Raw genomic sequence first — 26121 nt, forward strand, 5'->3', positions numbered from 1 at the left:
AAGCACATAAATGAATAAACAAAAGAAATATCTTTCAGACAGAGGTGGCGGAACGGGGGGGGCTGGGAGGGACGTGCCCTCTCACTTTTTACCCTATGTGCCCCAATGTGTGCTGCAAAATGTCCCCTCGGAGAGGACAAAAGTGCCCCCAAAAAATATTGTGCAACATTAAAGATATTGTTCCAATTTTGACATATAGGGGGCAGTCTATTATTAGACTTTTAGCACTTTTCCTGATTCATCAGCGCAAAATCTGGGCCAACTCCCATTTCTGAGACAGTGAGTAGTGCTTTACTTTGGGTGACCATGTATCTGCATTTCAGTCCAAGTGAATGTTATTGATCATCTTTCATGAAATATTGATAGATTTAATGGATGTTTGGAGCAAACTAAAATCTGGGGAAAACCGCAATTTCTGTAAAAACAAGTATCCATATAAATCACCCAGATGTACACTAAATTCCCCTAATTATATTGAAGCCATAAAACTTTAAATCATTGTCCGGTATTGTGTGAATGTGCACTGTGACTGACTGCCGACCAATCCAGGGTGTATCTTCCCTCTTGCCCAAAGGCAGCCAGCTCAACCGTGATGAGTATAAGTGGCATAGAAAATGTATAGATGAAAAAAATCTCACACATTGGCTCTCTGTAAAGGTGTAGAATTTGGTGCTAATCCTGCATATGGCAGAAAGTGGAGCAGCTGGAGTTGTGGTGCGGCTGACACAACCTGGAGCTGAACATGCTCAAGACTGTAGAGATGATCGTGGACTTCAGGAAGCATCCTTCGCCACAGCTGCCCCTCATGCTGTCCAACTGCCCTGTGTCAATGGTCAAGACCTTCAAGTTCCTGGGAATTGTAGTTTCTCAGGACCTGAAGTGGGAGACCAACATCAACTCCATCCTCAAAAGGGCTCAACAGAGGATGTACTTCCTGCGGCTTCTGAGGAACCACGGCCTGCCACAGGAGGTGTTGAGGAAGTTCTACATACCAGTCATCGAATCAGTCCTGTGTTCATCCATTACAGTCTGGTTTGGTGCTGCTACAAAAAAGGACAGACTCCAACTGCAATGAACAATCAGGACTGCCGAAAAAAAAAATAATAATTCACTGTTACCCCCCTGCCCACTTTTGAGGACTAAAACGAGCATGCAAAATCCGGGGTGAAAAGCAATGTTGTTTTTGGGCCAAACATACCTTTGGGAATTATGGTTAAAAAGTTCAACCCTGGTTTCATTGGACCATAACATATTTTCCCACATATGTTTGGGAGATTTTAGGTACAACTGTGTTTTACAGACTGTAGGCCACAATAATGGTGGAAACTAAAGATTTTTAAAATGTTGTGTCTTGGTCTCAATTCATTCCAAAAAAAATCACAAAAAACATTTGAACAGGCGTGTGGAGACTTTTTTAATATCCACTGAGTGCCATTACGGTGGTACATGCCACACAAAAAACACAATTGTACATAACGCAATAATACTCATACAAATATGCAATCTTGTAAATTCTTCAATCACTCTGACCTCCCTTGCCTCTGACTGCACCATGTTTGCACTCATCTACGGGAAATGGAAGTAGAAGAAAAAGAAGAAGGAGGAGGAGGAGGACGTGTTGGGGTCGACGTACGCGGGCCCGAGGTGGAGAACAAACGTTGCCGGTGAAAAGAGGCTCTGTGGCGGCTGCCCACCAGGGCGCGAGCACAAAGGGCAATGTGCACATGCCTGAGATACAAAGCCCGGTCATGCAGAAACCATGAGACCGGCTCAGTGGGTGGCAAACAATCAGGAAGCCCCCCCTACTCCTAATTCTTCATTTCTAATCTTATAGCCCACCTAAATCTCTGCCTGGAATTTGAAGGCCTCCACAAAAATACCAAGCTAGAGGCCCAATTGTTAAGACTTGATTTTCATTGGCAAGATGAACTTTCATGATCTAATGAGAGATTCATAATACAAGAGCTGCTGTTTACAAAAATAATTGAGGAAAAACTAAGACAAATATTCTTTAACACCTGCAATGCAAAATTTTGCCCTGAACAGTGTATTAATTTTTAGTTACTACTATGAAAGAGGACACAGTCCGGCTCAATCAAATGTGATTTTGAGATGGTAGTATAATCAGAAACTTTGTGTCATAAAACGTTATAATATATAACTTCTTACTTGAAATTCCACAAAGCCAGGGCTGATTGTAAAAGGAAACAATGTTGAGACAGTGATTCACGTCACAGCAGCACTATTTTCCTGTAAGAACACACTGAAACAGTACACACACACACACAAACTACAATATGATACATAAATATAATTTTGAGGAGCCTCTGGATGTTGTGGGGCTGTCCTGGTTGACACGCCTCTGCAACATTCCATGGAAATCGGGGGCAGTGCCTCTGGATTGACAGACTGGGGTGGTGGTCCCCCTTTTTAAGAAAGGGGACCGGAGGGTGTGTTCCAATTACAGGGGGATCACACTCCTCGGCCTCCCTGGTAAGGTCTCTTCAGGGGTGCTGGAGAGGAGGGTCCGTCGGGAAGTCGAATCTCAGATTCAGGAGGAGCTGTGTGGTTTTCATCCTGGCCGTAGAACAGCGGACCAGCTCTACACCCTCGCCAGGGTCCTCGAGGGTGCATGGGAGTTCGCCCAACCAGTCTACATGTGTTTTGTGGACTTGGCGAAAGCGTTCGACTGTGTCCCTCGGAGAGTCCTGTGGTGGGTGCTTCGGGAGTATGGAGTACCGAACCCCCTGATACGGGCTGTTCGGTCCCTGTATGACCGGAGTTTGGTCCGCATTGCCGGCAGTAAGTCGGACTCGTTTCCGGTGAGGGTTGGGACTGCGCCATGGCTGCCCTTTTTCACCGATTCTGTTCATAACTTTTATGGACAGAATTTCCAGGCGCAGCCGAGGCATAGAAGGGGTCCGGTTTGGTGGCCTCAGTATTGCGTCTCTGCTTTTTGCAGATGATGTGGTTCTGTTGGCTTCATCAAGCCGTGATCTTCAACTCTCACTGGAGCGGTTCGCAGTAGAGTGTGAAGCAGTTGGGATGAGAATCAGCACCTCCAAATCTGAGACCATGGTCCTCAGTCAGAAAAGGGGGGCGTGCCCTCTACAGGTCAGGGATGAGATCCTGCCCCAAGTGGAGGAGTTCAAGTATCTTGGGGTCTTGCACATTAACAAATTATTAAGTGTCAAAGCATGATGTGATTTCTCCCCAAATTCAACTTGAAATTTCACAAAGGCCTTGCAATGAGGTTATTAAACTGTTGCTAAAATTAGATTGAAGCAGTGCTATTTTTACATTTGTCTTTAAATGTTAAATAACACTACAAGTAAGTTTGAATGTGTGAAAATGTTTTGGTTTTGTTTTCCTTGGGTTTTTTTTTTTTTTTTTTTCAAGTGAACGCAACCCAATAGATAAAAGCCAGCAAAAATAATGGTACAAAATTGTCCCAAAAATTCCACATTAAAAATCATTGTTATTTTTTCTGGGAGGGTCTGAATTTGAATTATGTCACAGGGCTTACACTAATCCGTCGGCAGACTCAATTATTGCAACAAACCGGTCAGTTTTTGCAACAGTGACATGTCACCGGTAGCAGTTACACACAGGTTGCTTGTTGCAGCCAGTGATGTGCAACACACTCTTGATAAAACCACTCTTCATCCTTCAGACCCTCCTGTCCCACCATCCCATCCTGTAATCTGTTGTCAAGGCAACCTGACAAGTACAATGTCTCCTGCCTCAAAACATTGTCTTAGCAGACCAGCATGTATCCACTATAGAGATGATGATACGTGAATACCGCATGCCGCATACATACCCGACTGGAACCACAAATTTGGCTTCAAACTTTAAATTAAAACCCTAAACCTCGTTTGCAACATTAACCCAGGCTTGAATCAAGACTTGGAAACCATAACTTGAAACCCCAAAAAAATGGCTTGAAACCTTAACCTTTCTTTGAAACCCTAACCTAGGCTTGAAACCCAATTCAAAACGCTAACTTTGTCTTCAAATGCTAATTTGAAATCTGCTTGAAACCTAATTTGAAACACTAAAAATGGCTTCAAACCTCAACCCAGCCTTGAAACTCTGACACTCATTGGGAAGTCAACTTTAAACCCTACTTTAGGTTTGAAAACTTAATTTGAAAGGCTAACCCAGACTTGAGTCCATGATTGGAAACCATAACTTGTTACCCTAAACCTGGATCTAAACTCTAAATTTAAAAACAAATGCTGACTTGAAGCAGAATTTGAAACCCCCAACTTTGGCTTGAAACCCCAACTTTTGAATCAAACTATTTATAAATATTCATGCAGCGCCAAGTGCTTTACACTTACCATAACTTAAAAGCCTAACCCTGTATTGAAACATTTAGCCTTTTTTGAAACCCTACATTTGGCTTCAAACTAATTTGAAACACAACCCTCACTTGAAGCCCTAATTTTGGCTTGAAAACGCAAATTGAAAATTAAACCCTAATCTTTTTTAGAAACCATATCCCGGGCTTGAATCCCTAATTTGAAACCCCAACCCTTGCTTGCAAACTTAAGAGGCTTGAATCTTTAATTTAACACAACCACTTGAAACTCTACACCCTTGTTTGAAACCCTAACTCACTTGAAAACCAGCTTGAACCCCTAACTTTGGCTTCAAACCCTAAAACACATTTGAAAGTCTAATTTTGCCTTGAAACCATAACTTGAGAGACTGAACATGGTTTCAAACCCTAACCCAGACTTGACACCCTAATGTGTCCAGTGGTACACAATGTGATCATTCATGAGTAGTTATTAAAGTTGATAGTATGTCCAATGTTGTCTTTGTGGATGTGCTTGTGCTGCGTGACGCTGTAAATTACAACAGTATGAAAAGTCCACATAACGGACTGATCATAGGAATGGCTGGATCTTAAGTCTGCATTTAATCATAATGACCAACAGGGGACGATGTGGCGAGTTGCAAATACAGTAGTCAGTATACTGCAGACGCTAAATGAACACACAGACTTGTCAGGACCTATCGAGCATAGTTCGGATCATGTGCCAAAGGAGGAGTGTGTTGTCAGTTTGTTACATAATGTCATGACTGTTAGAAACTCCTTAAAAGGTGGCTTGAAAAAAATTATTCAGAGTTTTAATAGCTTCATCAGTGGTGCTTTAGTGTAAATAGATTACCAGGAAAACGACCACATTTAAAAAGGTGCAATCTTGAGGCCTCTAAACCGGATAACTGGAAAACAGTGACACCATGTGGTGGAAGTGTAAAATTACAGTGCCAATAAATTTGTGTTGAATGATCAAAAACGTTGAAAACATGTTAGGATCCAGTCAGCAGCCTGACAAACAGAACAATTGTCATTTTCCTAAATTGAAACTTTTTCTCAATTAATTTTAGCCCTCCCATCATTTTTTTTCCTAATCAATCAGATACTTCAGACAGAGTAATAAAACGGTGTAATCATTAGGCTGGGATTGTAAAAATGGGGGGAGACTTTACAAAAGATGAGATTAAATGTGCACTGTATTTATTGAATAAACAATGCCAAAGAGGAGTTGACTGTACATAGGTTGTGCATTCGAAGCTTAGGCTAAGAACTGTAACGCCACTGAAGATGATGGCGATGGTGTAAGGAGCTGTTAGCTGTTCTTCACAACACTACAGAGGAAACTTGAACAAACAGGGCCTGTAAAAGTACTGACAGATAACAGTGGTCATATTTTTAGATCTTTCCAGGGAAACTTCCATTCTCTATCTGCTCGTCCCATTTGGCAACCTGCAGGAGACATGACAACAAATCACTCACTGGTCACATATTTTAGGAACACCCCCAACGATGTAAAGAGCTCTCAAACAAAAGCTATCACATACTCAGCTAATTTATTGAGACAGAAAAAGAACAAACACATATTACAAGGAATATGAGCTTATTCCTTTATAATTGCCATTTTCTAAAAACTTTTTCAGTGCGGTCACAATACTTTACAAATTCATACAAAAACAGACAAACATATAGCCTTGAGGTTGATATAGAGAATAAAAAAATGTAAGCCTCCTCCTATTTAAATTTTTTATTTTTATTTTTTTTAATGTACACCTTACCCAGCTCATGGGACAAAGACTTTTGTAAACCCTCTGGTACCAGTTGCAGGGGGCCACATCCTGGTCTTTGGCTGACAGGGCCTTGTTGCACCTGTGGAAGTCTGAGTAAAAATGAAAATATTTTACTATACCAATTATAATCCCTCAAGGGGACATGAGGCAGGGCTCTCTATTGATGAGAGTCTCGCGTCTGATAAGCACAAAAATAAGCAGGGACGCATAAAGATCAATCTGGGTCAGAGGAAGCAATGCTATGGATTAAAGTTTTCTGGCGTGGTGCTGGAAAGATGACGTATTAATTTTTTTGACAAGACAGGGCTCTAGAGTGACACTAATTTAGTCACGTAGGTAACTTACATTTCTGAATGGTGCGATTAAAAAAATACAAAATAAAAAAAAGACGGTCCACCCATACACCCAGCTATTTGAGGAAGGGAGGAAAAAAAGTGACTTGAAAGCAGACACATGGAACCCATCTGCTATCTAAACCAGAGATAGTGTAGGGCAGGCGGGACCTTCCACCCTCCCTCTGATTGGTCATGAACGTGTGGCGAGCATGCTTTTCAAATGCAGGCACTAGCATACTCAAAGCTACCGTAAGTTTTCTGAAGGTGAGCCGGTAGCTGCACAGTTAAAGACAGTTGAGCGGCATAAATAGAATTAATTCCAAAGTATAACGCCACCGCAACGATGTGGGAACATTTTGGATTCAAGCCAGATGAACGCGGCCATCCCGCTAACGGGCTGGTATGTCGAATTTGTATGAACTCGCAACAAAGACAAAATCCATTTTAAACACAACCATCCCACCCAATTTCTTCAGCTGGGATTGGGAAGAAAAAACACAGAGGGACATTTCCCATTTCCCCAAAGTTGGCAATTATGGAACCCTTTGCCCAACAAACCAAATACACACCTGACGGCGTATATGTCACACATATGCTCACATTATATACAGTATAGCGTACTCACCATTGTAAGAGATGTAGCCATTGAACATGTTGACAAAGCAGTGTTTAAATAGCTGCAGACTTTTGAATAGTAGTACAAATCTAGATTCAAAACCGGCTGCTTTGATCTACTTGTGTTGTTATTAATGTTGCTATAATTTGCACTTTATCTTAACCAACTGGAAACTTAATTGGTAGTATATTAGTGGGAGTATTAGTGTGTGTAATCTGTGCCAAATGTTTAATATTAGTTCAAGGGCAATTTTTGTAAATGGAGCAGGAGTCTATTTTATTTATATTTTTTATCTAAGATATGTACTGTTACAATGCCAATGTTTGATCAAATTTTGAGTTGCTCTTAAAACTATATCTGTGGTATAAAAAACATCCATGATTCTATCATTTGCTGTGATACTTTGTGGGAAAATATATCCTAAAAAATGTAAATAAAAAAACTAAACGTATATTTTGAGTGAGAGAGAGAGAGAGAGAGAGAGAGAGAGCACGAGCAGTGGATAACACAAACATATTGTACAAACAGTAGAAAAACAACTAGTAAAAATCTGCAATACAGCGGGAGCTCTAAGCAAGAACTGTGATATAGCAGAGGATTATTGCATCTGTATTCCGTGATGATAAATTGCAGGGACTCATTGTTCCAGGGCAGGGACTCATTGTTTCCAGACGTGCATCCTGGGACTCACAGTTTAAATTGTAAAATGATACATGACGAGGCCATCAGCATTGTGAAAGCTTAGGATTTGCAGTTTTTTGAAGAATATCATTCACTTGGCTCACCAACTGCAGCATTGTAAAATTGCCTCCTCATGAGAACTATTTCTGTCCCCGACTGCAGTTCGGTGCCAGTTTGAGAAGCTTTATGGCCATCACACTGCTGCAACACCTAGCAAAGTGTATGCTACTCATAGTAAGTTTCTCAAAACAGGATCTGTTCTTGAACGACGAGAACTGGCATTTGCACAAAGCTGGGGAATGTCTATCAAGAGGGCTGCAGTAGAACCGACTTGAGGTTGTCGAGCATCATAAGCTTCAGAGTGCTCGGAGAATTCAATCTTGTTCCTCTCTACTATTTAAGAACAGCTTCACACGTGCAACAAGGGGGGAATATAAAAATGCCCCTCCTGTGAGCTAAATGGCAATGTAATGAGCGCTCGTGTATATTGTAATTAGAAACGAATACGTATACGTATTTTTAATATAGTTATTGGCTCACCCAGGTAGTTCTGGAAGCAGTTGCGGGTCTGGTTGGTGTTGGGGAACCGGGCGTCGAAGGGCGCCGTCCTGTAGTTCTTGATCTTCTCCTCAATTGTCTCAGACATGTTTGCAAGCTTCGGACAATGATGTTGATACGTTACGTTACTTCAACAAGACACATTTATGTGCATTCGACTGGAGGCAAATAAGACAGCTTCGACGTGACCTCGGCATAACGCGCTACGTCAGCCGGCTAAGCTAGAAATAAACCAGCCAGCGGCGACTAGTTAGTCACGACAATATTCGGTCACCGTTTAGCGGAGGTTTATACAAACAAGCAACATAATAGTTCATGTTGTGGAAAAGGCAGCACGGCCGCGTAGTTACGAACGCGAGTTAGCCTTCATGCTAACACGAGCGCTTTTAAGCGGAAATAACGGATAATAGCATAACAGCAACCAATACTAATTTCTACAACTTGTATTGGGTCATTAGAAGATCCACAAAAGATCGAATGTGTGCAGCAAAAGCCATATTTGAGTGTGAAGGCGCACTAACCTTGGACGCTTTTCAGCTGTGTCCTATCCGTAGATGTCCTTCCTGTTCGAGCCGCACAGCATGCTGGGAACTTGGGTCGGGAAAACGCTGAGGAGCAGGCAGATGACCTCTCAGACACACTACTGAAATGCTTTTATACACACAAGAGGTTTTTTATTATTATTATTATTATTATTATGGTTTTTTTCACATAAAATAGGATGTTTTTACATACTCTAGCGAGGGTGTCAAACTCATTTTAGTTCAGGGGCCACATTCACCCCAATTTGATCTCAAGTGGGTCGGACCAGTTTATCCGTGGCCTAATAAATAATAAATAAAGAATATTCAAAAAAAAAATGTCCCCTTTGTTTTGGTGCTAATAATTTATTCTGAAAATATTCCTATTAATTGATATTATCTTGTTGCAAATCTTATTGCAAATCATATGAACAATCTGACATTTCTTTACAAAGATGAGTGCAGTTTATGTTGTGAATCAGTTCTATATATGTACCTTTTATTTCAGTACGTTTACATAGATTTCCACGTACGTCTCGAAATTCTGACAAGGCCAACTGACTGACTGATCAAACCATACAAACATAAGCGTTCTGAAAGAGGGTGCAGTTATCCCTCTGCCTTGTAAATGTATACATAAAAACACATAAAAGTTGTGTCAGTGAACGAAAACAACAAAAAAAAGGTGCTGCTAAGCCAATCTCTTTTGAAGTGACATTGTGGAACATTCAGTTATGGTAATTTCCACAGAAATAAAAAGTAGCGTCAGTGCGGCCTCCAGTGGACAACATCAGCAACAAAAGTTATTTTTGTTGAAAATCTGCGGTTACTGTGTTCTCTAAATTTTACACTTGGCAACAATCGAGCAGACAGGCCGGATTGGACCCTCTGGTGCACCGGTTCTGGCCTGCGGGATGTACGTTTGACACCACTGCTCTCGGGAAACACTCTCACACACACACTACTGAAATGCTCTCATACAACAAGTGACATTTCTTTGATAGTTTGGAGCCTATCCTGGCTGACAATGGGCGAAGTAATAGAAATATACAGTATAACGAGTGGAGAACCTGGAAGAAGTACATATCACTGCTATGAGCCATGTGGACCGTGCAGGCACCAGACCCCGGTACTGGGATTCGGTCATAGTCTGATTTGCCCTTCAAAGGTCACAAGTGTCTCCTTCTAACTTCCTGTCTCACTGTGTGCGACATCCCCTCATCCTCTTTCCTGTAGAACCAAACCATTCCCGTTTCAAAGAGAAAAATTGATGTCCAATGTCCCTCCATTAACCCTCAATTGTAGAGAGGTACGATTCATTGGAATTCACTGCAGTTCTCAATGGTCTTTTCCCATTTTTCCCACTTTCATAGTAGTTGTTCCTTCCCTCCCGCTCTCAGTCAGGATATAGGTGTTGTCCACTGCAAAGGAAGGAAATTCTGTCACTTCGAACAATGGGCCTGTTTCTCTATCTATAGACTCAGAGAGGCCGAGGGCTTCGGAGAACGAGCATAGCGTGGATAAACTGTTGGGGGAAAAGAGAATTAAAAGTAGTTCATACTGAGGAGAAGACTATATTCATGGATGGCAGGAATTAGAGAAGCACACACCTAGATGTGTGACAGACTGAAAAATGGAATTTCGTCACAGGGAACGGAAAATACTGAGGATTGTTAGAATATTTTGAACTGCGTATTTGCCTTTAGGGTACAAAAAATAAACTCCAGAAGGATCAGAAGTTTCTTTGGGTGAGTAAAAAAATCATTTTTTTTTTTTTTTTTTTTTTTAGACCACAAAGGTTTAAAGCTCCTTCTAACATTCGGATGTACATTTGGGACAGAACGTTCATTTAAAATGTCTTCTTCTGTCTGGAAGCAATCACAATCCATTTAAGTACATTTATAATGAGATGAGATTCAAATGTTATCATGTTATGAGATTTGATTACTTTAAGGCTGCCGGTAATGTATTTTGATGAGAATTGTAGAAAATGGCGGCGGAGTGACATTCTAGTTGGGACACTTCCCTTCCAGCTGGACCTGAATCCAACAAAAGGATGCTTCCTGTTTAAAATGTTGTAGTTTTCAGGAACTGCTTTTGGATTGATTTTGCCGTGTTTATTTCCACATGTTGACAATTTACAGCGTGTTCATCCTGTTGATATATCTTGACGGTGACATCATCCTATTGTTACATTGTTTCATTTCTGGCACTGCTGACACACCGTCACGCAGTATCCAGGTGCAATTGTTGCATTTTTAGGATCTGCGTCTTTAAAAATATGTTTTTTTATTTTTGTTTTTTTGTCCTTGTTTACGTGTCAGATGGAGGGGTCAGGCAGTCCTCGTGTCAGAAAGCTCCACTTCCCAGTAGGTCTCTGGATCAATTCCCCCAGGAAACATTTTGCAAAGCTGGGGCGTCGCTGGCCCAGCGCTGTCTCTGTCAAGTGAGTCTACTGAACCTTATTCATGGTGTCATTTTCTCCTCAACGCCAGGCATTGCCAATTACAGTGAGTGGATGATTTTCAGCAGCACAGTGGATGATCTAAAAAAAGACTACAACTTGCCGTAACGCAGTGGTTAGAAATCATGGAAATCAAATCAAATCATCATAGCGGTTAGCACATCTGCCTCATAATTCTGAAGTTCGATGCTCGAATCTCAGCTCTGGCCTTCCTGTGTGTAGTTTGTATGTTCTCCTTTTGTACTCCGGCTTCCTCCCACATTCCAAAAACATGCATATTAGGTTAATTAAAGACTCTAAATCAGGGGTCACCAACATGATGCTTGCAGGAACCAAGGACCACTTGGGTAGCCCACAGGCCTGTTCTAAGGGTAGCTCAACAGTGATGGGACATTGTGATTTCCTAGGAATGTTGTAGAAGGGAGCATTTGAAAATGTAAACACTTGCAGAGATTTGTAGAAATTAAGTGCCGCATATTGATATTTATCTGTTGATTTTGTATTATCTGTTTATTGAGAGAAACATTAACATGATCAGTGTCTTAATAATATATACAGTAATGAAAGGTAATTTGAGCAAATTTGTAATTCAAGAAATGTATACTCAACTGGTTTGCCGCGCAGTCAGGAGTCAGGTTCAAATTTCTGCGTTGAGTTCGCATGGGTTTTGCCCGGGTACATTCTAAAAACATGCATGCTAAATTGACAAGACTAAATTATCCATAGGTGTGAATATGAGTATAAATGTTTGTTTGTTTATATGTGTCCTGCAATGGATTGGTGACCAGTCCAGGGTGTACCTCTCGCCTAAAGTCAGCTGGGATAGGCTCCAGCTCACCCGTCACTCTAATAAGGACCAACCCTCTACGAAAATGGATGGCTGGATGGTGTTCCACGGTCACTTCCAGTGTATCCTTCCACTTTTGTAACCTTGCCCGTTTTATTTTGGGCCTTGTTGTTTGTCCCTGTTCAGTCAGTCATAATTCACAGCTGACTGGCCCCTTCCTCTTCCCCTCTCTGTGTTACTTCCAGGTCGACCACCAGCTCTGACGCGGCGTCCCTTCACGAGGCGCCCTCCATTCCTTCCTCTTCCCTATCTAACTCCACTCCCTCGCTGGCTTCCCCAAACCCGTCGCCGTCTCCTTCCCCGGCCTTCCTCAGGCCTCGGCCGGCTGCGCCCCAGTCACGCGCCAAGCGCTTTTCCCACCTCTTCCTACGGGGGCGCTCCAACAGCGACCGAGACCGAGCGGTGGGGGAGAGGGAGAGAGAGCTTTGGGCCCACTCGGCGGCCTCCTCCTCTCACCACTATGTGCCCCCGGCCACTTCTTCTGCTCCGGGCCTGATCAAGATCTATGGAGATGCTCTATCCAGTGGCGCTAACTATCGCTCCCTGCTGGCCAACACTCACTCTACGGCCAGTCAGCTCATCGCTCAGGTCATCACTCGCTACACAGAGAGAGAGCGGGAGGAGACAGATGATGCAGGTACAAGAGAGAGGAAACACTCTTGCTCTGATCCGTTAATAGGATTTGTTTGCTAAAACATCCCATGCCAGATGGGGATGACATGAAGCGGTGGCTTGACTCAAGTCAGACTTAAGTCGCCAATTTTACGGCTTGGCACTTGGCTAAGACGTCCATAAAACCAAACTTGACTTTGACCTGGTATTCATGCGACTCAAATTGACTTAGACTTGACCTACACGGCATGAAAAAATCGTGCCTGTGTACATTTAAAAATATGCATTTTCAATTGTTTTCCCCTATGCCATTTGTTTTGGTTTTGAAAACAAAGAAGCACGTATCATGAAGGGAGCTCAGTAAATTATTACATTTGGATTCAAGGGTAATGTTTTTGAAGACATCAGAACAAGGAGAGCATGTTAACTTCATCCACCACTATAAAACCCACAAAGACAGTGTAAGCTACGTTAAATTCACAGTTTAGCGAACCAAGAGCTGCTAAAAAATTACATAAGCTTCATGTTGGTTATGAGTTTATTTGAAAACACTATAATGTAACAATACAGAGACTGGTTTTGGAACCAGAAACTGTGATTCTATGAATGTTTTAGTACAGCTAACAGTGCAGACTCTGAGTGCAAAGTGGCTAATGTGCGAATCGACATGACTCACAAAAGGAGCAAAGAGCTTAAAAGTGTCATTAGCATTTTGCAACGAGGATACAAAGGGATTGGAAGAGTCACAGAAAGGCATAGAAGTGGACATAGGTGATTTGGAAATTGAAAAAATATATATTTGCCTTTCAGCTCCTTGTTTGAAATCAGCAAGTTGTGCAAAAAGTATTGACACATTGAACATTTGGATATGTGTATTCAAAGTTGACCCTATGGGTTCTGGTGCATTTTAGGTTCATCCTGAAATTTCACCCAAAAGCCGAATATCCTCAACTTTCTTTTGACTAGCGAATGTAGTGACTGAGCAAGATTGTACGACTTGAATCGAAATTTAGCGACGACTCAATTTGACTTGATTTTTGCCTCAGCAACTTGGGACTAGAAGCTTCAAGGTTAAGATGTAAGACTTACTTTTGACTTGCACATAATTATGTAACTTACCCAGGCCTCTGACATAATGTAAACATAATAGAACCTAAACCCTTCCTCCATCACCTATTAGTTCTCCAGAAACACATCCCTGAGGACTTCCTTCTGTGTGATGTCATCGGAAAGCCCATCCAGCAGCCAGATGGAGCTATCAAGTGGGAGACGGAGTGTCGGAGAAATGTAGCCCCATGGGAGTGCCCCTTGTTGTTGGCGGACATGTGGCGGCCCAAGGATGGATTTGAGCGGCGGTTTGAAATTCAGAGGAAGGAAGACTACGAAAGAGAGGAGAGAGAGCGGGAGAGGGAGGGAGAGAGCTATCAAGGTATGCTGAAGCTAGGAGTCGGTGACGCGAGGTCCCACTCATTTTCGCATTGTCTGGCCGACAGGTGTGCGCTGGAGGCGAAGCAGGATGTCGTCAGGGGGCGCAGCGGAGGAGGGCGAGCGTGGCCACCGCGGAAGGAACTCGGAGCTCAGGAGGAGCATCAGTGACATGAACCTCAGCCTGAGGCGCCGCCAAGGCAACCACGTGACCAACGACCCGCGTGGAGGTGGCAGCCGGCCCGGCAACAACAACGGAGCGGTGCAGGACAGGAAAAACATTGTGAGCATGATCAACCCGCTGCAAGGAGAGGTGAGACACTGGAACAGCAAGAGCATTCAGAGGACCTTTGTCAGGATCTTCTTCAAAGGGTGGTGTTTTTGTCTTTGGTCCACTTTACACATCCTTTACCAAAACCTTCTGGGAATTCTTTGTGTAATGCTGCGCAGAGGGGCGATTCTAGGATCTGGGGTTTATGGGTGCTGGGATTTCCTTTAGGGGTGCTTCACCACCCCCGAAAATGGGCGAGAAGTGCCTACCCGTAAGCAATTCACTAGCACGTTGGCTTTAATATTATCACATGTACATGACACAACGACTACCTCTCTCAATCCAATTCAAACAGAGGACCGTGGTACTGTCTGACCACCTGAATGGTTGCCAAAGAAAAAGAACTTCAGCTCAGTCCTTCCAACAATATAGAGGAAGAATCATCTTTTATTGTCATGAACATGCATGCATGCACGCACACGAAATTTGTTCTCTGCATTTAACCCATCACAGTGAACACATACACATGTTAGTGGAACACACTGGAGCAGGGGGCAGCTGAACCGCCCGGGGAGCATTTCGGGGTATCGGTGTCTTGCTCAAGGACACCACAGCCGTGAGTCCGGAGGATGTTGGCGGATGGTCCCGTCGGGGTTTTGAACCTAGGTCCCCCACGGTGGCAGGCGATGATCTTAACCATTGGGCCACGGCTGCCCATTGGGCCACGGCTGCCCATTGGGCCACGGCTGCCCATTGGGCCACGGCTGCCCAATAAACAGTGCCCTACGATTAAATGCAGCAAAAATGACTGCTAATGATAATAGTGTGGTAACTTGGTATTGAGTGGTTGAAGAAAAGAAAGGTGGCGCATATCCTGGTTTAAGGCGGGCATTTACGCCATATCACTGGAAGAAAGGTATTGCTCTGCGTAGGTCGAGGGCTCAGAGCCCAGTCAGGGAGAGGTGGGAGGCGTTGGGTGGAGAAAACCATTATGAGTCAATGGCGGGTCAGGGGGGTTGTTTGGTGAATTTTTGTTGTCAAAATTTTACGTTGCAACTGTGCTTTTCAAGTTTTCTAGGTTGTTTAAAAACAACATACAGTTAAAAAATATTTCGATCCCTTCAATTTTAGTTGTGCTGGGATTCATTTAAGGGGTGCTTCAGCACCCTGGCCCAAAATGGACTTGAGTACCCGCAGAAAACCCACACAGGCACGGGGAGAACATGCAAACTCCACACAGGAAGCCAGGAGCCCGGATTTGAACCCATGGCCTCTCTGAACTGTGAGGCGGATGTGCTAACCAGTGGTTCACCATGCCGCCACTTGTACAACTCGGTTGAAAAAAAAAAGCTTTTAGAGGGCAAGTAAATGAACAACAGATAATGTGATTGCACAAGTGTGCACACCCGCTTATTACTGGGGGTGTGGCTGTGTTCGAGCAAAAGCATGAAGGTTTTGTGACTGACTGATATTTGGAACTCTTCATAATCCTCTCCACCTTGACTTGGACTCAAGTTCGAGGTGAAGAAAAACAGCCCCAACACAAATGATGCTGCTCCCACCATACTTCACTGTAGGTATGGTGTTCTTTGGGGGCTGTCGTCTCTGTGTTCCATATATTTAATGCCTTGGAAATTCTTTTGCACCCTTCTTTCGACTGATACCTTTGAATAATGCGATCCCTCTGATGCTGTGGAAGCTCTCTGCAGACCACAGGTTGTGACTAGGAAAATGTCAGGAAAAGCCTATTAGAACATCTGAACTTTATTTGGGGTTAATCAGTGACACTTTAAATGGTTGCAGATGTGTGCTTCGTCCAACTTAACATGGGTTTGAATGTGATTGGTTCATTTTGAACACAGTCATGTCCCACTTATAAGAGGGTGTGCACAACCAGATTATCTCAGTTGTTTATTTTTAAATTTCCCTCCCTAAAATATTCGATTTTTCGCAAGTTGAATGGTACACGTTATAGGTCGTATTTATCTTAGGCAAATTTTTTTATATCACAAAAAAAACAGGCATTTGAACGGGTGTGTAGAATTTTTACATCCCCTGTACATATATACAGGGGATGACCTACACGGCATGAAAAACCCATGGTCATAAAAACCTCCTTGTTTGTGTCTTTTTTATAGGTACTGATCCATGATTGGTTGTCTCATTGTGATTTTTTTTTTTTTTTTTTTTTTTTTGGGGTCAACATATTCAGATTAGAGCATCAAAGGCAGAGGCAAAGGTCGGCTGGACGCACCAGCAGCCAGAGGAGGAGAAGGACTACTCCAGCTGTGACCTGGAGATGATGTCCCAAAGTTTGATCCTTCCACCTACGGACCGGCCCTACTTCCTGTTGCTGCAGGGTTACGACCAGAGCAAGGCAAGACACGCTAACAGATGCTATCACACTCACAAACAGCGGCGTAACCAACAGATGAGCCCAGCGTAACAACGTGAATGCTATAAGCACAACCACAACACTGAGATGATGAATAAAATTCAGATGCAGTATAAACACGTGCACACGCCCAGGTCATGACATCATACCTGCATGCTCGTAATCGCTGCATACAATCTCACCACGAGTCTCTCGCGCCAAGCATCTGACTCAAAACATCTCCAGACGAGCACAATGCCTGGACAACATACCCTCCCGAAACAGAAGAGGTTGTGTGCACATCACTCCATCTCGCACAATGACCTCATACAGGTCCCCTTTGTAGCAAACTGTGACACACTTTGTATAATATCAACTCCCTTCTGCCGATGGAGCCTTGATATAAACTGAGAGACCCCCCAGGGATCCCTCACCTTTTCCCCGCTGCTGTGTGCTTTCTTTAGGATTTTGTTTTGTACATTATGGCGGGACATACGCACGTGTTTGGGAGAAAACCCACGATGAGGGAGCGGGAGAAGGACAAAGAAAGAGAGAGGAAGGGGAAGAAGCCCCTCAAGGTGGACACATTCCTGTCTGCACCTGACCTCTTGGCCAGACACTTACTTGTGAGGAGGGATTCTGCTGTTCCCGAGACCCCCACTGGGCGAGGTATACACAGCATCACAAAAACAGACTCAATGTACAGTACGACAGCAAGGGGTATTAAACTCAACAGGCTGTTACGTGGGTGAAAATCATCCATCCATTTTCTGTACCGCTTTATACTCACAAGGGTCGCGGGCGTGCTGGAGCCTATCCCAGCTAACTTTGGGCGAGAGGCGGGGTACACCCTGAACTGGTTGCCAGCCAATCGCTGGGCACATAAACAAACAACCATTCACGCACACATTCACACCTGAAGGCAATATAGAGTCCTCAATCAACCTACCATGCATACCATGTGGGAGGAAACCGGAGTGCCCGGAGAAAACCCACGCAGGCACGGGGAGAACATGTAAACTCCGCACAGGCGGGGCCGGGATTTGAACCCCAGTCCTCAGAAATGTGCTAACCAGTCACCCACCGTGCCGCCGGTGACATCCCAACCATTTGGTAGCGGCTCATATTTTAAAAACTAATGATTTTTATCATAACTGTCCAAAGAAAATATAAAATACAAACATTCTGGATTGGTTGTTAAAGGAATACTGTATTCTGCTCTCATGTATGTCCACGTTATTTCAGCCTTGATCCGTCCTTTCCGAGGAGGTGGCGTCACACACAACGGGCTGGCTCTTTACAGGGAGACAGTCCTAAACCCCGGCGATATCATCGGTCTCGGGAACCACTTCCTCTTCTTGTACCGCGACCCCCGAGTCACCCCGGCTCCTCCGTTGGCATTGACGCTGCCGTGGCACTCGGACGGCTCGCATCCATGCTGCTCCTCGGGGTTGGCGGACAAGCAGGAGGCGCTGAGGCACTATCTAGGATCCACCGAGTCTGTTCTGAAGTTCCATCCTCGGCACGCTGATGCCTTGTTGCAGGTGAGGCGGGAAGATATATAGTGCTGTAGCTTCAATGAGAAAGTAAATATCAGGACACATTATGCAAAACCCCATTTATTGTTTGTGAGAATCTGGAGGAAGGCGACTACAAGGATATACAGTGCCGTGAAAAGGTATTGGTCCCCTTCTCAAATTCTTATATTTATATATATCAGACAAATATAACCCCAGTTAACTTAAAATCCTGTTTTTAAACGGTGATTTTATTTATTAAGGAATAAAATAATATTCAGTTACAGCAGGCGCCACCTTTAGAGATGAGAAATAAGAACACTCACAAGGAGCTGCTGTAGGCCTCAACTCACGCACAAACACTCACACGCAGACGAACCGGCCAACCCGACTCTCAATCACGCACAAGGTCACGCCCCTTAAAGGGACCCATCCAACATTGGGATACTACAATAAGTACTGTAACTACACTTAAAACCAGTTTATCTCTTTACATTCTCTTTTTATGTGTTTTATTATGTAGAAGACTCTTTTTCTTTATTTTTGGAGGGCTGAAACAGATTCATGTTATTTCAATTAATTTCAATGGGGAAATTAATGAGTCAATTGAGTTACAAAGCTTGGTCACAGAACAAATTAAATAAATAAGGGTCCCCTGTATGATTTGTATGGGATATCTGAAATCCGCAAGTAATTGACACTGTTTGTAATTATATCCCGGCGAAGGAGTACTTTTGTCTCAAAGAAACTCCTCAACACACTTTAAAGTGTTTACTTGGCACCAAGATGCCACCCAAAACAGTGAGTAGGTGAGTTTTCAGCAAATATTGGAGAATAGGTTAAAAAAAAAAACTGTGAAAAGACGAACTTGCGAATGCCGAACCACAAATAAGCGGGGGTTCACTGTACAGCGAAAGCATAGACAATTAAATATGGTATAAATATGCTCGAGGTTAGAGGTGCATCGATCATTAAATAAGCAAAGATAGTCGCTGACAGCTGTCAGTGGAGGAATGTGTAGGTTAAATTTCCAATAAGTACATATTGTTTACTTCTGTTTTGTCACTACCCACTGTTGGATGTAGCCTGCTAACTAACAAATAAATAAACAAACAACCACAAATATGGCAACCCACTGACAGTTCGACCTTGGCGGAGGTCTGACATTCATGTCGCTATAAGTGGACACAAGAATATTGCTACCAAATCCAGTGTTGGGCCAATAGCTTTGCACATATTCTGCCAGTTTTTACGAGATGAATAACCGAGATCAGTAATTCGGTGCAGTGACTCACTTGTGTGCCCTGAGAGATCCTCAGGGGTGCTGTGGGAAATTATTCAATTGCACTTAATTTGTCTGAAGATTTACATTTTTTTAAAATCAAATACGAATATATTTTGTTCATCTATCTATGCTAGTGACGTATAGGGACAGGTAAAAGAATTAAATGCTCTTCCATTAATTTTACATTTTCTAATGTAAAATGGGTGCCTTGGCTCACTAAAGGTTGGGCAACACTGTCCAAGATTGTGTCTCTCACTTGTTTCTTAGGAGATACTGTCGAAAAACTCCTCTCCCGACTCCGGAGGAGGGCCTTTGGCGCCGGCGTATCTGCTGTCAATCATGATCGACCACGCGTCCAAGTGCCTCGATCCTGCGCTCACGCCGCAGATATTGCTCAAGGCGGCCAATCAGATCAAAGAAATTGTGTGGGTAAGTCACATTCAACTCTATGTTTCATTCCAATGAGCAAATTGACCGCATTCTTAGGTACACCTGCATAATTGTATGGGAACCAGTGATAATGTATGGACATTTTTTTTATTGACACAGTCAGAGAGGTATTCATTTAACAATATGTTTATTATTGCTTCTAATACATGAGGACGTTGGATTTTCAGATTTCAGACTCTGAGCCATGTCAACCAATGCCAAGGGCCTTCAGAATCAGTAGTGCTGGCCCAGGTAAATGAAACTATATGAGCAATGGGACTGTTTTTTTAACCAATCAGATTTCGATCTTGTCATCACGGAGCCAGGGCGCTGGCAAATGCGCTTGCACTGCATTTCTCTGTCATGTGACTGGTCGGTTAGAGCAAAACTTGTCACAGCGAACTTTTACTAACAATCTACACACATTAACTAATTTAATAATCAGTATCTCTGGTGATTATGGTGTATTTTATTGTAGGTTTCTATCTTTTTGTCATGTTTTTAGACAAATATTGATCCTTAACTGCTCCATATTATATGCTTGACACAGTTGCATGCTATTACGTAGCTTTTTTTGGATAGTATTGATGGTTTGTATAATTTACGACGTGATTGTGGGGGTATATGAGATGGATTAAGTTGCAATGGAACTCACTGGATATGCAAGTGTAACTCATGTGGCCTTTGGGTGTATCTCAGTCCTGGTTTGTTTTTGCAGTCAGAAAAGGATAAGAGGCATCACCAGTAAGTGTGCAGTTTGCACATTGATTAGGAGAGACTAAGACATACAATATGCTCGGCATTGTGGTCTGCTAAGTTATAGAGAGGAGCAGGGATGAGCTGATGTCACTCCCTTCTTGCTGGAAAATGTGCTGTAATGGTGCTGGCTGCAGGGCCCGACTCCTGCCGCTGCTCCTCCACCTCCACTAAGCCCAGATGTCTTTCTCTTCTCTTCTGTCTCCAAATCTCTCTACAGGATAACATTAAGGAATTTGGGGATAAGCATCCCACGCAAAAGTAAGACCATTTTGTTCCAACGTCATGTTTGCTTCATTTAGCAGCCTCCGGTTAAGCGATTCATGATACATTTGTCCTTGCGCTGTTATGACTGCGCTACATTTTTGTGGTATGATGAAAGCAAGTCGAAAAATTGAGTCGGGTAAAAATAACCCAGGCTGTTATTACTCAAGCCATGAAGTTTCGAAATTATGTAAGGAACTAATTTTGGAATGGCATTACCTGTTGTGTCCAGTTCCAGTGAGCCAGAAATCGAGATTAGCACAGCCAATGTCCAGAAGTTGTCATCGGACCTTAGACCCTTGATGTTCTGGATGTCCAACGCCACTGAGCTCCTCAACTTCTTCCAGGTTAAAGTGGAAGTCATGGAGAAAGAGTGGGAATTTGAAGGTGAGAGTCATGGGGAAACTACAGCGAGTAATAAAAAAAAAAAAAATCACTAAATCTGTGGAACGCAGTCAAATCCAGTACTGATTGCTAGTCAATCCCAGGGCAAATAGAGACAAACAACAATTCCCACTAACATTCAAATCTATGGGCAATTCAGTCTTCAATGCACCTAACGTGAATGTTTCTTTGGAACGTGGGAGGAAGTTGGAGTACCGGGAGAAAACAGAGAACATTGAAACGCCAGACAGAAAAGGCCAAAACTTCCAATCTAACCACACGCTCCACTGTGATAACTATATTGAAACATAAAAACACAAATTGTGTACTCACCAGAAGCGGGCAGTGTAACCAAATAATTCCAAATAGCAGCCAGTGTAAGAACAAAACCTTTGGGCTTCTGCTTGAAATAATATTTTTTTTAAATGCCAGGAAAAACATACTAAAACATCTGAACATCTTATTTGTCTTAGTCAGAGGCACTTTCAGTGGTGGCAGTTGAGTTTGAATGCGATCGGTTAATTCTGAACACAACCACTTCCCAGTTATAAGAGGATGTGCACACTTATGCGACCACCTTATTGCCTTTTTTTGTTGTTTTTTTTTTTTACGTCTCCTCTTAGAAAACTAATCTATTCTGATGGACAGATTACATGCCACATTAATGATGAAAAAAGGTTTAAAGTCATTTATCTTGGTCTCATTTTTTTGATGTCACACAAACCTGGCATTTAAATGGGTGTGTAGATTTTCCATATCCATTGTGTATGGTTTCGCAGTCATAACGGTCCTCTGAGGAAAACTCTAACTAACAACGTTGCCCATGACAAAAATGGGTTGAACACCCCTGATTTAGGATGTTCATATTTTGAGGTTGAATTGTAGCTCTTTGGGTAACTGAACTAACTGCCGAAAACCCCAAATATAAATGGCACTCAGTAGAGGCCAGACTTACACTAACACCATGCATACCCACCTCTTTCATAGTGTATGCCCGTTTGTCGTTAGGATTCATGAATTATTCAATGACAAACTGAGGAAAATGTCAAAAAATGAACATCAATAAAAATGCCATTCCTGGATCCACACCAAAATGTAATGGGTTTCTACTTCATTCATGCCCAGTCTATAATTGGCAAAGTAGTTATTTTCAACGTCGCGCTTATAGCTGAGGTAATGATTAATTCAGAGGGGTGAAAATATAGTCTCGTCTTTAATCTATCTTCTATCTATGGTTGTTTATACTACAGCCCCAGGAGATCCGGTGTTGACTGCCGACATGGACACATGCTCAGAAGCTCTCGCTCAACTCGACGACGTCATCATGCACACCTTCCAGCAGTGCGTCTATCACCTAACAAAGGTAAACCGCCACCCGCACCGTCATCATTATTTATCTGCCTTGCACCCAAATGAATCCCCTTCCTGTCTTTCCTGTCCACAAGACCCTCTACTCCCTCCTTCCTGCGCTGCTGGACACCAACCCTTTCTCCAGCGAGGAGAAGGAGAAGGGAAAGGCCGGAGCACAGGGAGTGGAGGGAGAGGAGAAGGGCGAGGAAGAGGTGGACGACGTGTCCGCCCTGCCGGCCAAAGTGGCCGGGCTGGTGGAGGTGTATCGGTCTTCCCTGATGCTCTCGCGAGAAGCTTGCCTTTCCCCGCCGCTCACATCCCAAACCTTCGGCTACCTCTTCTTCTTCACCAACACCTCTTTGCTCAACACCTTGTTGGAGAGAGGTGAGAAGTGACTGGGTGCATTGTTCGTTCTTTCCATTTTCAATTGGCAATTAAGAATCAATATGGAAAAAGTGACTCATTTGGTTTTTAATCTAACACATTTTTAGGCTCAGATCAAAAATACAAAATGTAAAAATTGGCTACAAGGTTGAGTTTGAGATTCACAGTAGTGGGAAGTAATGAAGTACAAATACTTTATTATTGTAATTAAGAAGATTTTTCACATATATATGGCGTTATTTTCTTTCACCCGTTGTGTAATGAAATGTGAGGAACATTGTGTATATGTCTCGGTTGACTGATTGTGGCAGCTAGCAATCTCCTTACCAAACCTCCGGCTCATGTTAACAGAATTAATTAAATATTAAAATCAAAGTCAGTCCTATGGCCTGCTTTACAAAGTTTGTATATTTGATCTGAGCCAAATTGAATGAGGAAAAAAACTTTATTTTGTTGCATTAAAAAACAAATAACAAACAAATCAGTCACTTTTATTTTTTTCAACTTCCGATAACCATTTAAAAAATGAAAGAACGAATGATACACGGATTGTAGTGAACTGTCATCCGAGGATGAGATGTTAAATATGCTTTATTTATGTATTTATTTTTTAAATTCCTGTCGTGTTTTTTCCAAAGATGGACTCTTTTCTTGGTCCCGAGCTGTGCAGATCCGTACAAACTTGGACTTGGTCCTGGACTGGCTCCAGGGGGCGGGACTTGGGGACATTGCCTCCGAGTTCATGAAGAAGCTGTCAGTCATTGTCAACTTTTTATGTATTCCTAAAACCCGTCTCATCCAGGTAATATGGTTTTCTCATTGTTGCCCACTTGGACCTCCTGTGAAACGTTTTCTTTTCTCTTCTAGTCCTCCTGGAACAGTTTACAAGAGGATCACGCCTTGTTAAGCCCTGCCCAACTGCACCACCTTCTCACTCATTATAAACTGGGACCAAGCAGAGCCCCCCCAGTCTCCTGGGCTCCCCCACCTGGCACGGAGCTAAGTGGAGGTAATAGATTCATACATACTGTTAATCTAATTAGTTGAGTGCAATCTGCACATCAATACATTTAATAATCAGCATCTCTGGAGAGTATGATGCATTTTATTTAATGTTTTACGTTTTTGTCATGTTATTAGATAAATATTGATTCAGGTGAGCAACTACCTTTACTGCGATTCTAAATTGAAATCGCAAGTGAATGGCGTCGTAATGTCGCAGTTTGCAACGGCCAATCAAAAATGACATGTCATATCATAGGAATTTTCACAACTAAAATTACTTTTCCGGGTATGAAGCGAGATCCAGCCTGCCGCTGCCATGCCGTAGTAATACATCCATCCATCCATCCATCCATTTTCTGAGCCGGTTCTCCTCACTAGGGTCGCGGGTGTGCTGGAGCCCATCCCAGCTGTCATCGGGCAGGAGGCGGGGTACACCCTGAACTGGTTGCCAGCCAATCGCATGGCACATACAAACAAACAACCATTCGCACTCACAGTCACACCTACGGGCAATTTTAGAGTCTGTAGTAATACAGTATATATTAAATCATCTTCGTGCCCACCTGGCCGATATCTCCTTCAAGCTTGGGTCCTCTACCAGAGGCCTGGGAGCTTGGGAGTTTCTGCGCCGGATCTCAGCTGCTCCCAGTATTGCGCTTTTCTGGACAGAGCCATCAGATGTTGTTTCTGGTGTCTGCTGGAGCCATCCTCCCAGATGGGGGGGTTACTGCCCCCAGTGCCCCAATCACTACGGGCACCACTATTGCCTTCACCATCCACAATTTACAGAGTACGTATATATGCACCTCAAAACGAACACGAGGGGTCACAGTTTTTCCGTTGCAGTGAGTTGGTATGTGTACGTAGGTCAATCGTTAGGTGTGCGGGAGCGAGTGGCCGACTGTAACTTATTTGTGATTGTCGGCCACGTTCGGCCACGGGCCGTACAAATGGAATCTTTTATTCTCTTCTTTATTCTATTCCTCTTGTTGACACTTTAGACATATTTGAGAGCTTCCTGGACCACCCTCCTCTCATCCTGCCAAACGAGACTCCTCGCCTTGACTTATCTCAGCCGGTGCCGAGCTCGGACCTCCTGAAGGAAGTGACGCGTCTCCGCACCTTCTTGTGGGGCCTCGACCAGGACGAGCTCCCCGCCAATCAAAGGACTCGGCTTTGAGTGAGCCTGGAGTTAGATTTATGGTTGTCGCATCAAATGAAACAAACAAACTTCACAACATTTCCATATTAATTCATGTATTAGATAAGATTTTTCAAAGTACAGTGAGAGGAATGCATTGTTTTTGTTCCCAAAATGTACTTTAAAGTCTTTGGAACAATGCTTTACATGTCTGTCTGACTGAATTGTATTGAGTAAAATTACTGGTTTTTAATAAAAGTCTTAATGCTAACATTTCTGTATGATTTTTGGCAAGCTTGCTCCCGAATAAGGCCTCCGGTGGCAAGCAGGGCTTTGACGCACATAGACAAAAGGTTTCCCACAAGGTGGCGCTGGAGGCCCCATTCCCCCTCAGATGAAATGATGAGTCTGCATGTAGAAATGCTTGAGTAAGGAGGCCATCATAGAGCCACATAATCACCACGCCAAAGGCACCACTGTCATTTCCTGTAATAATGGTCGCATTTTATGCCAGCTCATGACTCAAGGCAACAAATGATGATCAGACAAAGTCCACTAAAGCAAGTTATCATAAAAAAAAAAGGTCAAAGCTTAAAAGTGAAGACGCAGTTTCTAATTTCCCCTCAATTGATGTGACACACTGAAGTGGTTTCCCATTTCATTCATGTGGTAAAGTCCCCTGATGATGTCCGAGCACTAAGGGCAGACAGGTGGTGCCGGTATCATGGCGTCAAATGAATAAGAGCATGGCATGGACTTGTTGCTGCACCCGGTCTCTGTCA

At 43.1% G+C, this 26121-nt stretch overlaps 2 protein-coding genes across 3 annotated transcripts; one reads left to right on the forward strand and one right to left on the reverse strand.

Annotated features, from left to right (window-relative positions):
- Positions 1-5511: 5511 nt before the first annotated feature.
- Positions 5512-8962, reverse strand: LOC133479924 (cytochrome c oxidase subunit 6B1). The gene is made up of 4 exons (XM_061777489.1): positions 8832-8962; positions 8293-8407; positions 6109-6209; positions 5512-5782 (listed from the first exon to the last, which is right to left on the reverse strand). The coding sequence occupies exons 2-4, from the start codon at positions 8396-8398 to the stop codon at positions 5729-5731; spliced, it is 261 nt and encodes an 86-aa protein (XP_061633473.1). The 5' UTR covers positions 8399-8407; positions 8832-8962; the 3' UTR covers positions 5512-5728.
- Positions 8963-10290: 1328 nt separating this feature from the next.
- Positions 10291-25610, forward strand: rasip1 (Ras interacting protein 1). 2 transcript variants are annotated; one of them, XM_061777125.1, is made up of 16 exons: positions 10291-10579; positions 11156-11277; positions 12328-12779; positions 13935-14183; positions 14248-14492; positions 16663-16827; positions 17289-17493; positions 18070-18368; positions 19894-20055; positions 21032-21072; positions 21308-21462; positions 22710-22822; positions 22905-23193; positions 23832-23995; positions 24061-24202; positions 25200-25610. In XM_061777125.1, the coding sequence occupies exons 2-16, from the start codon at positions 11156-11158 to the stop codon at positions 25376-25378; spliced, it is 2982 nt and encodes a 993-aa protein (XP_061633109.1). In that variant the 5' UTR covers positions 10291-10579; the 3' UTR covers positions 25379-25610. The 2 variants fall into 2 exon arrangements, with proteins under 2 accessions (XP_061633109.1, XP_061633110.1); XM_061777126.1 differs by having other exon boundaries at positions 14248-14462.
- Positions 25611-26121: the final 511 nt, after the last annotated feature.

Source organism: Phyllopteryx taeniolatus, chromosome 6, assembly GCF_024500385.1.
Source record: "Phyllopteryx taeniolatus isolate TA_2022b chromosome 6, UOR_Ptae_1.2, whole genome shotgun sequence".
Classification (NCBI taxonomy): Eukaryota; Metazoa; Chordata; class Actinopteri; order Syngnathiformes; family Syngnathidae; genus Phyllopteryx; species Phyllopteryx taeniolatus.